At 42.0% G+C, this 14,439-nt stretch overlaps 1 protein-coding gene across 1 annotated transcript in view; it reads left to right on the forward strand.

The window, feature by feature from the left end:
- CUX1 (cut like homeobox 1) overlaps positions 1-14,439 on the forward strand; it is a 368,097-nt gene that overhangs the window by 210,850 nt on the left and 142,808 nt on the right. The window contains exon 5 of the mRNA XM_024745460.1: positions 13,441-13,578. Coding sequence (XP_024601228.1) covers positions 13,441-13,578 — 138 coding nt within the window. The remainder of the gene's footprint in view (positions 1-13,440; positions 13,579-14,439) is intronic.

Genomic DNA, 14,439 nt, shown 5'->3' on the forward strand with positions numbered 1-14,439 from the left:
ATCTTCACTATCATTATTCTGAGTTCTTTTTCTGGAACGTTGTCTATCTCCACTTCATTTAGTTGTTTTTCTGGGGTTTTATCTTGTTCCTTCATCTGGTACACAGCCCTCTGCCTTTTCATGTTGTCTGTCTTTCTGTGCATGTGGTTTTTGTTCCACAGGCTGCAGGATTGTAGTTCTTCTTGCTTCTCCTGATGTCTGTTAGATTCTCAAACTCCACATGAGCACAGGAGAGCAGCTGATCCCCCCCAGCCTCCCCTACCCCCGACCCCAGAAAGTAAATGGCATCACCATTCACGCAGTTGCTTAGGCCACAAAGGCAGGAGTCAGCTTGCATTCCTTTCCCTCCCTCACACTTCAGAGCTGATCTGTCAGTAAGTCCTGCTGACCTCTCTCCAGAAGGCACCCCGAATTTGACCACTCACCCTGTCAGCCGCCCCTAGTGCAAGCCTCCGTTACCTCTCACCACTTGAATCCACTTCCTCTGCCCATCCTTTGCACACAGCCCACGGGTCTGAGTGGTCTTTGAGCTACTTTTGTTCGTGTCCCCCAACTGTAAAAAATTTCAAATTTGTACCCCCCCATATATACTACTTATTTATTTAAATGATGTACATGTGTAACTATAGTAGCGTGTAATACATTGCAAATCATATACTAAAAACAGAATTAAAAGGACGTGATGAAGAGTAAAAAAGGACTTAAAATTTACATTTTATTAGCAGTGCAGAAAACATTTTGCTCTCACTAGAAAAAAATTTTTTAAATCCACCTCATTGAGGCATAATGTATATACAATAAAACACACCTGTTTTGTGTACCATTTGATACAGTGGCCAACCACACAATCAAGACATAGAACATTCATAACCTCTCGAAAGTTCCCTTATGATCCCAGACGCCGGCAACCGCTTATCTGCTTTCTGTTGATCTAGCTTAGGTTCGTTGTTTCTGGAGTTTCACATAAATGGGGTCCTTGGGGAGGTTCTCTGATGCGTCTGGCATCCTTCACTCAGCGTGGCGTGTTGGGGATTATTCACCCACGTTCACTGGGGAGTGGTATTCCACTGTGTAGATGTATAACGATTTGCCTACCCATCCACCTGTTCATGGACGTTTGGATTGTTTCCAGTTTGTGGCTATCGTGAATAAACCTGCTATAAGCATTCATAGACATTTGTATATAGACATTTGTTTTCATTTCTTTTAGGTAAATACTTAGGACTCGATTTCCTGAGGCATGGGGTGGGTGCATGTTTAGCTTGATAAGAAACCACAAACGGTTTTTCCAAGCAGTTGTGTCATTTTACCCCCACCCCACCCCAAATATGTGCGGGAGTTCCAGTTGCTCTGTGTCCTCTCCACCATTTCGTATTGTCAGTGTTTTAGATATTAGACATTCTAGTGAGTGTAGAACGTATTTCACTGTGACTTTAATGTGCATTTTTCTTGATGACTAATGATGGTAAATTTTTATTCATGTGCTTTTGGACCTTCATAGATCTTCACTCATAAGGTGTCTGTTTAAATCTTCTGCCTGTTTTTTTTATGGGTTGTTTGGCTTACTATTGAACTGTAGCTTTGCTATAGTCTAGATACAAGTCCTTTGTCAAATATATGCACTGCAAATATTTTCTCCCATTTTCTTGTCTTTTGAAGAGCAGAAGTTTTCATTTTAATAAAGTCCAGTTTATTAATTTTTTCTTCTATTGGTTCTTGCTTTTTATGTTCTAAGAAATCATTGCCTAGTCCAAAGTCATAAATTCTTTTCTCCTTTGTGTGTGTGGGGTGTGTGTGTGTGTGTGTGTGTGTGTGTGTGTGTGTGTGTGTGTGTGTGAAGTTACAGTCTTTTAGCTTTTACCTTTAGGCCTAGGATACATTTTGGGTTAATTTTTATGTATGATATGAGATAAGGGTTGAGTTTCCTTGAAAATTAATGGATGGTATATGTTTGAGTCTTTTTTTCTGGACCCTCTATTTATTTCACTGATCTGTATGTGTATCCTTATGTTAATATCGTACTGTCTTGATTCTTGTAGCTTTATAATCAGTCTTGAAATCAGGTAATACAAGTCCTTTTTCTTTGGTCTTCTTTTTCAAAATCATTTTGGCTAATTGAGTTTCTATGTAAATCTTAGACTCGTCTCGTCAGTTTTTACGAACAAGCCTGCCAGGATTTTGATCTGGATTCCACTTTATCTATAGATCAATTTGAGGAAAATTGACAACACTATTGAGTCTTCCAGTCCAAGCATTGTATATTTCTTTATGTCTTTAATTTCCCTCAGCAGTATTTTGTGGTTTTCAATATACAGGCCTGGCCCATAGTATTCATTTTAATCCCTAAATAGGTCATGTTTTTGGATGCTGTAGTAAGTGGTATTTTTTTGGGTAATTTTTTCCAATTCTTTGATGCTTTTATATAGAAATGTGATGAATTTTTATATAGTAATATTATATTTGTGACCTTTTAAAACTTACTTCTTAGTTCTGGAAGTTTTTTTGGAGATTCCCTAGACCATTCTATCTTGAATGTCCCTTGTGCCCTTGAAGAGATTATGCACTTTACAATTGTTGGATGGAATGTTCTGTGAATTTCAGGTCAACTTGGTTGATAGTGTTACTCAAGTTTTTTATGTCCATATTGATTTCCAATCTGTAATATCATGTATTTCTTTTTCCTTTTCTTTTTCTTTTTTTCCCACACTGGCCAGGACCTCCAGTACAATGTTGAATAGAAGTAGAAAAAGCAAACATCCTTGTGTTGGTCCCAACCTTAGGGAAATCATTCGCTCTTTCAACATTGAATAAGATGTTAGCTGTAGTGGGTTTTTGTAGACACCCTTAAAAGTTTGAGAAAAGTCCCTTTTAGTCCTAGTTTGCTGAGAGTTTTTGTCACAAATGGGTATTGAATTTTGTCAGATTTTTTTCTGCCTCAATTGAGCTAATCATATGATTTTTCTCTTTTATTCTCTTAATATGGTGAACTAGTATACTTTTCTAGTGTTAAACCAACTTTGCCTTCCTCGGATAAGGCTTACTTGGTTATGATGTATTTTTAGAATTTGCTGGATTTAATTTCCTGATATTTTACTAAGGATTTCTGTATTTAAGTTCATTAGGAATATAGCACTGTAGTTTTTTGCCTGTTTTTTTTTTTCCTTTTAATGTTTTTATGAGTTTTGGTATCAAGGTAGTAGTGCTGGTCTTATCAAATGAGTCAAGTGCTGAAAGAGTTTATGTAAGATTGCCATTACTTCTTCCTAAAACATCTCTAGTTCACCAGTGCAGCCATCCAGGCCTGGGATTTTCTTTGTTGCAGGGTGTTGGTTTGTTTGTTCTTCCATCGCTTCCACACCCCCTCTCCCCATTGTGAGCCACAACTCTGTTCTCTATGTCTCTGAGTCTCTTTCTGTTTTGTAACAACTTCATTTGTGTTATGTTTTAGATTCCACACATTAGTGATATCATATGGTATTTGTCTCTCTCTTTCTGACTTCATTTAGTGTGATAATCTCTAGGTCCATTCATGTTGCTGCAAATGGCATTATTTCATTCTTTTGTATGGCTAAGTAGTATTCCATTGTCTATATGTACCACATCTTCTTTATCTATTCCTCTGTTGATGGACATTTAGGTTGTTACCGTGTCTTGGCTATTGTGAATAGTGCTGCTATGAACATAGGGGTACGTGTATCTTTTTGACTTATAGCAAGGATTTAAAATTTTACTTCTTTAACAGATAGAGGTCTATTAAGATGTTTTATTTCTTCTTGAGTCAGTTTTGGTAATTTTTCAAGGAATGATCCACTTCATGTAAATTTATTAGCATAATGTTGTTGATGATATTTCATTACCTTTTAAATATCTGGGCTTCCCTGGTGGCGCAGTGGTTGAGAATCTGCCTGCCGATGCAGGGGACACGGGTTAGACCTCTGGTCTGGGAAGATCCCACGTGCCATGGAACAACTAGGCCCGTGAGCCACAACTACTGAGCCTGCGCGTCTGGAGCCTGTGCTCCGCAACAAGAGAGGCTGCAACAGTGAGAGGCCCACGCACCTCGATGAAGAGTGGCCCCCGCTTGCCGCAACTAGAGAATGCCCTAGCACAGAAACGAAGACCCAACACAGACAAAAAATAAATTAATTAATTAAATATCTGTAGGATGGGTAGTCATGTCCCTGTTTTCATTCTTGATCTTGGAATTTGTGAATTCTTTTTTTCTTTCTTTCTTTCTTCCTTTTTTTCTTTTCTTCATCAGTCTGGCTAGAGCTTTCTGGAGTTTCTTAAAGTGGAGGCTTAGGTCACTGATTTATTTCACTGTGGCCAGGGAATGTGCTTGGTATGATTTCTGTTCTTTTAAGTCTATTGAGACTTGTTTTATGGTCCAGTATATTTCTGTCTTGGTGAGTGTCCCATGTGCACTTGAAGGGAATGTGTTTTTCTGTAGTTTGCTGAGTGGAGTGTTCTATAAATGTCAATTAGGTCAAGTTGGTCAACAGTGTTGTTCAAGTCTTTTGTATCCACTACTGATTTTATATTTAGTTGTACTATTAATTAGCAAGCACAGCGTTTTGAAATCTTTATTATTGTGGATTTTTCTTTTTCTTGTTTCACTTATATTAGTTTTTAATTCATGGTTTTGAAGCTTTGTTTTGTAGTACATTTACTTTTAGGATGGTTATATCTTCTCAATGATTTGATACTTTCAGGTTTATACAGTGATTTTATTTTTGTTAATATTCCTTGTACTAAAGTTTGCTTTGTTTCATTTTGATATAGGCACTCCAGCTTTCTTTTGATTAGTGTTTTCATGTTATATCATTTTCTATCCTTTTACTATTAACCTATCTTTTTGTTTTATTTAAGTTGTATTTCTTGTAAACAGCTCTGTCATGTTTTTTTTTAATCCAGTCTGACAATCTGCCTTTTAAGTGCAATGTTAGCTATTTTATGTTTCATGTAATTATGGATAAAGAGAGGCATAAGTCTACCATCTTACTATTCGCTTTCTTCTTGTCTTTGCTGTTTTTTTGTTGTGTCTTTCTTGCTTTATTTTGATTGTTTTTTGCGATCTTATTTTATCTCCTCAGTTGTCTTATTAGCTATGGCTCTTCGTTTTATTTTCTTCGTGGTTACTTTAAGGTTTACGTTAAGTGTCTTTAATTTATCACACTATGCTTTCAAATGATATTATACTACTTCACATACAATGTAATGTGTGTTATTTATCTTACTTCTCCGTATGTTATAACCCTACAATACATTGTACTGTTTTTGCTTTTAAATGGTCAATTATCTTTTAAAGAAACTAAAAATGAGAAAAGTAGTACTTTATTTTTACCCATATATTTACCATTTCCAGTGTTGTTTATTCCTTTGTGTAGATGCAGGTTTCTGTCTGCAATCAGTTTCTTTTGGTATGTAGCATTTCCTTTAACATATCTTATAGTGTAGGTCCACTGGCAATGAATTCTGCCAGCTCTTTTTCATTTGAAACACACAAACAAAATATCTATCTCACCTTCATTTTTTTTAATTAATTTTTTAAAAATTTATTTATTTAGTTAGTTTTTGGCTGCGTTGGGTCTTCGTTGCTGCAAGCGGGCTTTCTCTAGTTGTGGTGAGCGGGGGCTACTCTTCGTTGCGGTGTGTGGGCTTCTCATTGCAGTGGCTTCTCTTGTTGCGGAGCATGGGCCCTAGGCACGCGGCTTTCAGTAGTTGTGGCTCATGGGCTCTAGAGCGCAGGCTCAGTAGTTGTGACGCACGGGCTTAGTTGCTCCACAGCATGTGGGATCTTTCAGGACCAGGGCTCAAACCCGTGTCCCCTGCATTGGCAGGCGGATTCTTAACCACTGCACCACCAGGGAAGCCCTCACCCTCATTTTTGAAAGATATTTTTTGTTGGGTATAAAACTATATTGGCAGTTTTTGTTTCAGTTTTTCTCGCTCTGGACTGACTGACATCATTTCTGACAGGAGATCTTCATCACCCTTATCTTTCTTCCCCTAAAATTCTTCTTTTCTCTGGCTTTTTTTTTTTTTTTTTTTTTTTATAGAGCATGTGGGCTGAGTAGTTGTGGTGCACGGTCCCTAGAAGCACGCAGGCTCAGTAGTTGAGGCGTGTGGGCTCTAGGGCATGCGGGCTTCAGTAGTTGTGGCGCACGGGCTCAGTAGTTGTGGTTCGCAGCCTCTAGAGCGCAGGCTCGGTAGTTGTGGCACACGGGCTTAGTTGCTCCGCGACGTGTGGGATCTTCCTGGACCAGGGCTCAAACCTGTGTCCCCTGCATTGGCAGACGGATTCTTAACCATTGCACCACCAGTGAAGTCCCTTTTTTCTGGCTTTTAAGATTTTCTTTTTATCCCTCTTTTCAGCAATTTGATTGTGTTTATTGGTGTTCTTTGCATTTATTCTGCTTGGATTTTGTTGAGTTTCTTGGATTTGGGGGTTTATAGCTTTCACCAAATTTGGAAATTTTGCCACTTCTTTCAAATGCATCCCTTGCCCCTTTCTGGGACATGTATGTTAGATTGCTTGATAGTGTTTTACAGGCTGCTGAGGTTTAAGGAACTTTTTTTTTTTCAGTCTCTTCTCTGTGCTGCTATTTAGGCAGTTTCTGTGACTATGTCTTTGAGTTAGTTCTCTGATCTTCTTGATTTTGCAGTGTCTAATGTGCTTTTAAGCCAACCTAGGGAAGTTTTTTCATTTCAGATACTGTATTTTAAGCTCTACAATTCCATGTGGGTCTTTATAGCTTCTGTTTCTCTCCTTATTGTGTTCATGTTTTTCTTTAAATGCTTGAGCATGCTTATAATTGTTTTAGTCTTTGTCAGCTACTCCCATTATGTCTTGTAATTTCTGGTTCTGTGTTTATTAACTGATGCTTTTTTCCCTTATTCTCCTGATTCTTTGCATGTCTAGTAATTTTTGATTGGATGTTGGACATTGTAGTTAACTGGATTTTGTTGTCTTTCTTAAGAACGTTGAAGTATTTGGGGCAGGCAGTTAAATTACTTGCAGATCAACTCAATTATTCTGAGACATGTTTTTAAGCTTTTGGGGACAGGTCCAGACTAGCCTTTACTTTAGGATTAGCTTAGCCCTCCACTCTGGTGTGGCCCTCTAATGTCTTCTACTGAATGTCCTGCCTGTTCAACAAGCCTCTCTTCTCTGGCTGGTTGCAATTTGAAAGCCTCCCAACACTGCGAACTCTAGGAGTTGTTTACTTAGACCTTCCTTGTAGTTCTTTGCGCAGCCTTGTGGAGTTTTCACCCTGTGTGTATGTATGTACCTTATCTTTTAGCAACAGATTTTATATGACTCCTCTGCAGATTTCTCTAGTTCTTTCTCTGCATATCTCCCTCCTTTCCAGGGCTCTGCCCTATAAATTCCAGGTAACTAAATCTCCTGATCTTTTGATCTCTATCTTCTCAATCCAAGAAGACCATCATCCTCTGCTTGGGTTCCCCCTTCCCTGTGCTGCAGTCCAGAAAGTGTTTTCTGGCAGAAAGTCAGGGTGATCATAGAGCTCACCTTACTTGTTTCCCTCTTTCGGGGATCACCATTCCTGCTCTGCTGGTTGTACAACATCTGTAAATGGTTCTTTGTTTCGTTTAGATTGCCTAGTATTCTAGTTGTTTATGGCCAGAGGGCAGCTCCAGTGCCAGTTAATCTGTCATGGCCAGGAGTAGAAATCTCCCAAGTTTTGTTACTGTTGTTCTTGATTTTAATGGCTGTCATAAATGGCTGGAAAAGATAACTCACAAAGATACATAGATCCAAACCAAAGCAGTGCGTTATTAGCTAACTTTACAAAAATATGATTCATATTTTTGAAACCTGTATACCAGTTATAAGAAAGTATTAATTGAAATTCAGCTAGTAAATTTTTATTTATCATGGTATATCAATTTTTCTTGCTAACTAGTCAGAAGATACTGTATTTTTTATATATTAACAAATGGTTTTAAAACTCCTTTTGGCAAATATTTCATCAGGTTTGAGTCGGTTGATAATAGGTAACATCTATCGAGTGTTAACTCCGTGCCTGGTGGTATATCACGTATTATCATAGTTAATCCTTACAACAACCTAATGATATTGGCACAATTATTATGCCCAATTTATAGATGAAGAAAGTAAGATACAGAGATATTAAGTAGCTTGTCAAAGGTTGCACAACCAGTAAGTGGCAGAGCTGGGATTCAATCGCATATAGTCTGGCCCACACTCTAAACAATTACCCTCTACTCCCTCTTGCCTGATATGAGGCATTGAGACATTTTTGTACACAATGTTATCTTTGCCCATAAGTTTATATGATGATGGGAACATTTCCAAATATCCACTTTTAGAGTGCTGTCACTGTAGATGAGTTTCATTCAAGTAGTTTTTTTTTCCCACTAAGTATTAAAACATCACATTTACTTCAAAGACATAGATTATGTGTTTATATTTTTTAAATGTCTGCCAGGCAGCATATTACTGATAGCCATCTGTCATCACAGAACAGGGCAGCTAATTTAGAACACTTAGCTTTTTAAAAGAAAAATTGTATAACTCATCTTTAAGCTTAAAACTCTTAAATACTTTGCAACTAGAAAACCAACAAACATTTTCGTGGTTCAGAGTACTGCAGTTTTCTTCTCATGCCACAGTGGCTTATTTTGCAAGAGTCCTATTCTCTGGTGGCTTTTCCCATCAGGAGTAGAATTGAATCCAAACTCGATCCCTTAGCTCACTGTAGACACTGTATTTTCATGAGACTGACCTGCTACCTACTGTGCAACACGACACCTCCGACATTGTATTTTCAGCTCTAGAATTCAGTTCGATTCTTCTTTATATCATCTCTTTCTCTCCTTAACTGTGTTCATATTTTTCTTTAAATCCTTGAGCACAGGCCTCCCACTCTGACCACTTGTCCTTGGCCGCTTTCCCTTCCCTTCATCATACTTCACTGGCTTCTCTCTATGCCTTGTATATGCCCATCCTGGCACCCAGCTGTGGACCTTTGCGCTGCCATTCCCTCTGCCAAGAGTCTTTATGTTCTCTCCTCTTCGACATCCAGATCTCAATCCCAGGGTCACCTCCTCAGAGGCCCTCCCTGTCCTTCTGTCTCCAGGACCCATTCCCCATTCTCCACACCCTGTCTCCTCTCTTCTTCATGCTTGGCAGTACTGAGAGCATTCTGATTTGTTTGGTTTTACTGTTCGTCTGTCTCCCTCACTTCAGTGGAATGTCAAGTGTCTGAGAACAAGGATTTTCTCTTGTTCGCCACTGTGTCCCCCCAGCACCTAGAACAGTCCTGACGTCATAGAATGTGTACGTAGGCAGCGGCAGTTGGACTGAAGTATTTTTGTGGCTGTGCCTGACCCTTCCCTGCTTCTTGCTCCCCTGCATGCCGTTTCTTCCACAGGGATCGACTGCCCCACAGTCTCTACGGGTCTAAACACTGACTCTTCTTTTTAGAAAAAAAAAAAAAAATCTCCTTTTCCCAGTTTCTCTATGTGGGAATGGTCTTCCATGTGGCCCTTCTTGCTTTATCTTAGTTATTTGTGAACATGGTTTATCTCTGTGAAGTTGGGCCCAGCTGACTCTGCTGAATGTCCGTCCCAGTGAATCAGTGCCTTGCGCAGGGCAGACAGATGCTTAGGACCTACTTGTTACATTGGTACTCGAAGAGACAGTATAATTTCGTCGGCTGCCAGCTCAGAAGGCAGAAATCTTAATTAGACTTTTGCATACCTGTTTGCCTGGCCGACTTCTCTCCTCCCCCTGTCCCTGGGTGAGATGCCAGCGCCTGACTCACGGCAGAGCCCCCTCCCCCCACTCCCACCCCCAGCCTCTGGCTGTGATGGCTGGAATCAACGAGATAACGTTCCATGTACTTAGGGGAAAGTGCTGAATAAATGCAGGTGACTTGTTGTTTGTTATAATTATGTTCTTTGAGTCCTGTGTTGCACAGTGAGCTGTAGAATGCCTCAAAGAGTGTTTTAGGAATGAACTATGAAGTGACTGTAGAACACTTGGCAAGTTTGTCACATCGGGTGCATGGCACTGGCAGTAAGGCATGTTGAATTGGAGGCGGCAGGGAAGATGGGCTGCAGGTTTCCGTGTGATGCTGTTCCCCGTACGGGTGTGTGCTCTTGCCTCCCCCAGACAATTCCCTAATTGAGCTGCTGAGATCAGAGGCTTGTGACGTTCAGAATAAGACCTAACAATACTTGTGTGGGGATTCAGTGGCATTGGAAATCATTAATGAGACAAAAAGCTATGATTTCCCCTAGATTAACATGCAGGCTGGGGTTTTGGCATGCCGAAATTCACTGTTTTGGTCTCTAGCCCAAACATGCTAGAGTCATTATATTGTCATGTGGTAATTAACTGTTCCTTTAATACAAGTAATAAATATTAAGCCTGAGAGGTACTTTAGCAATGCCTTTTACATAATCCAAAACGATATTCAAATGCTGTAGGCGTTGAGTCATTCAACTGTACTGTAGTAAAGTTTGAAGTTTAATACATAGAGATTTTTGAACATTCAGTTCATTCTTTATTCTATGACCAGTTCTGCTACTTAGGCATTAACCTTTAATCATGTTCAATTAAATATATATGCCGTAATGAATAATTACAAGATTGCCAGAATTTTCATTTACAATATAATGCTTTGAAAATTTGTCTAAAGGTCCTAGTTACCATTCACTTGATAATGTGCGTATTATTTTTACATGTTACTGAATTCCTTGCTGAATCTAACGAGGGAAACTATTTTTTATTCGAAGCAGACACAGTGGGTCCTGGCCTCTTAAAAGGAATGGACTGGAAAAGTTGTCAGGAGAAATTTGGGGGATGGAGGGCAGCATACTAGCTTAGCTCTTTAAAATATAATTTGTACTGGCAGTTGTGCTGGGAAACCTACAGCAATGAACATTCATAGAATTCTATAGAAGCACAGTGGCTCTCCTTCTCCTCAGTTCTTCCCTGACCCCTGTTTCAAGTTAAAGCTGTCATTCTACATGGACGGGGCCACGGGCAATACTCTCTTTTATCTCCTTCACGTCATTTGCCCAGCATAAGGCCATGTGGGGAGTGGGAAGAGGAGTGGGGGTGGGAAGGTGTCCAGGGGAAGATACTGAAATTTTTTTTAAAAAGCTGCACCTGGAATGTTCTGAGGATGTTCATTCTGTAGCGCTATTACCGCTCCTACTTACAGGGAACCATCTCCCCGAAATAGCTTTTGAAATCTAATTTAATATAAATATTTCAATGCTGATAAAAATAATAATGAGAGGCCACAAATGAGAAGGCGATGAGGTAGTCATAAACTGTATATACGCACAGAATCAGTGCCCGGCTGCCGGGGTTTCGCGTGATGGGCGGTGCTAAATGCTGTGCTGGACGAGCCGCGGGGCCTGCCTTTTGTAAACCCCACCAAGACGCTGGCTCCTCAAAGCGCTCCTGGCTCCTGGCTCCTGGTGGCCCCGCCGACTGAGGAGGCGTGGTAGACGGAGCCCTCGTTTCCAGGAACCAAGGGTGGTCTGAAAAATTAACTGCTCTGGTATTTGAAAATTCAGTGAGCGCTTGGATATATACCCTTGTTGATCCACTGGGCTCTGTGTTTAGCATTCCTCAACCGGAGACTAAATCTTTGCAGCCGTCTCACAAGTGATGCTGGCGTCCATACCAGAAATATCTTCCGTAATCTTTTCTAAGCCCAGCAGACTCGGGTATGCTTCTACTCTGACGGGGCCCCAGAGTCCCAGAGGAAGTGCCCCACTGGGGCCCGGCAGGTGGATTATAAGTGCAGCAGAAATAAAAATAAAGACCCAGATGATGCCAGAAGAATATTGAATGTCTCTCCATTTTGTGCTGAATGAATGGTAAAGGCAAAGTCCGCGCCTGTACCCCGAATTCCACATCTGCAGTGTCCGATTTTAGGTCCAAATCTGTTGCAGGAAAGGGGACCCCTTCCATGGTCCGAGAGTGGGCTCTTGTCTAACACTCGGAAATGAATTGTCCGAGGAGACACAGGTGCTGACAAAGCAAGAGACTTTATTGGGAAGGGGTGCCCGGGCGGAGAGCAGCAAGGTCAGGGAACCCCGGAGAAGTGCTCTGCCACATGGCTCCCAGTCTCGGGTTTTATGGTGATGGGGTGAGTTTCCGGGTTGTCTCTGGCCAATCACTCTGACTCAGGGTCCTTCCTGGTGGCACATCCGTCGCTCAGCCAAGATGGATTCCAGCAAGGATTCTCGGAGGCTCGTAGGACTTAAGGACTGGCGTCTCCTCTCTCCTTTTGACCTTGCCCGAACTCTTCCGGTTGGTGGTAGCTTGTTACTTCCGCATTCCTTACCAGGACCTCCCGTTGTAAGAGAACTCGTGCGAGTGGCTACTGCTGTGCCCGGCCAGGGCGGGCGGTTTCGGCCAGTGGTTCCCCTCACAAATCCAGTTTTTCTGTAAGTGAATCTGATGGTGGAGAGCACATTGAATTGGCTGCAGGACCTCTCATAACTGGCCCAGATGCCCTTCTCCTGCTGTTTGTACTATAACCAGGAGTGTGGTGGTCTCCTGGCTGGCTGGCCTGCTGGCGCAGGACGGGTCACAGCAGCTGGGTCACCAGCTGTGCCTCTGAGGAAAGACAGAACCACCGAGAGCAGAAACCCGGGGTTCTCCCATCTTTAGATCACTAGCTGGTAAGCCCTGACTCTTTCCTGAGCATCCTTCATCAGTAAAGGAGGACCGTGACAGAAAGGGGAGCCCGCCCCCTCAGGGGACCTTCCTCTTTGGAAGGACAGTCCCTGGATCTCACAGACTTGGGTTTGAGATCTCTCTGCCCAGCTAACCAGCTGGTAACCTGGGCCCATCACCCCGCCTCAATGAGCTTTAGTTCCCTCTTCTGTGAAAGGAACATGATCTGTGTGTCACATCTCTCTCCCAGGAGTGTCCTGGGGCTCAAATGAGAAAATGTCCTGAAAAGTGTTCTGTGATGGCCAGACGCTCTCCGGGTATCAGGTGTTATTTCCAACTTCATAAGAATTACTGGAAACTTGAGGCCTTCGGCACCTTCCCACTCGCTGCTTCCTCCGCATGGGCGCTAGGTGATAGGTGATTTTCCCGGGCTCCTCCCCTTGCCGCCGCGTGTATCTTTCTTCCTATCAGATCAGGGAATGGAAAATCCTTGAAGTGTCACATTAGGCCAGGGAAGTGGGCAAATCCCAGGGAGCCCGTGGCCTTTCCCACCCCGTTTTCATGTACTGGGTCGGTCTGCGTGCACATCCCTTAGCAGCCGCAGAGAAGCGCCCAGTCCATCCAGCCGCGGGGGGCCTTGGGGAGCTGACTCCCTGGGAGCTGGGTGACCTACTCCAAGCCTCCTCGAGGCCAGGGAGGTGGCTCGAATGTGTCCAGAGGGGGGTGACGTGTGTTTCCCTCTCGTGCAGATCCTGTTCCGGCTCTGGACCTCGGGCAGCAGCTCCAGCTCAAAGTGCAGCGCCTACACGACATTGAAACAGAGAACCAGAAACTTAGGGAAACTCTCGAAGAATACAACAAGGAATTTGCTGAAGTGAAAAATCAAGGTTGGTGGAAAATGTATTCATTCCTTCCTTTTTCTTTCTTTTTCTTTTCTTCTCTTTTTTTTTTTTTTCTTTTCTTTCTTTCTTTTTTAATTGCCTTCCCCATGCTGTTGGAACTAGCTCTGATTGTCACCTTCATCATAAAGTCCGGGTGGGGCAAGAATCAGAGTCATTAAAGAGATAATAATAATGCTTAGCAACTGAGAAGGAAAACTTGACCTCTGCGAAACGACTGCGTATGATTTCATTGCCCTCCCTCCGGACGGATCAGGATTCTTTTAAAGTTCTTCCTGAATCATCATGTGATAGGATCTGCCTTTTCAAAGATGGATGCGTTGCCTGCGGGTGACACCTGTCAGAGAGCCAGCTTATGATCAGAGGGTCACATCCAGGAAGTCATTTAATGATTGAGGCCGATACATTAAGGCTTTAGACGCAGCCTCCACATCCCCACGCGTAAGCCCCGTGGTGTCCTGGTCACTGTCACCTATTCATGACGAAGTTAACGAAGGAACACAAAACAGCTTTTTGGCAACAAGGAAAGAGGGCAAAGGTCGCCTGGCTTTTCCTGTCAGGGAAGAACAAAGAAATCTCTCCCACACCTAAAATCCAGACGTGTCCCAATCGGGAACCTCGTGGCTTCCTCGTCTTGAGGAAAATCACTGCCCCATCTGACAGCCGCTGTAGGTTTCTCAGCCAAGTCCAAGTAGAAGTGGGCCTGTTTGGTTTTGTTGGGGGTGTGGGTGAGGAAGGTGACAGAAAAGAGAGCAAATGGCTTGGGCGACTTCTGAGGGCTGGAGAAAGAATTACCTGATGACGATTTTTTTTTTTTTTTTTTTTTTTTTTTTTTTTTTTGGTGGGTTT

The sequence above is a fragment of the Neophocaena asiaeorientalis genome, unplaced genomic scaffold, assembly GCF_003031525.2.
Source record: "Neophocaena asiaeorientalis asiaeorientalis breed wild unplaced genomic scaffold, Neophocaena_asiaeorientalis_V1.1 scaffold461, whole genome shotgun sequence".
Lineage (NCBI taxonomy): Eukaryota > Metazoa > Chordata > Mammalia > Artiodactyla > Phocoenidae > Neophocaena > Neophocaena asiaeorientalis.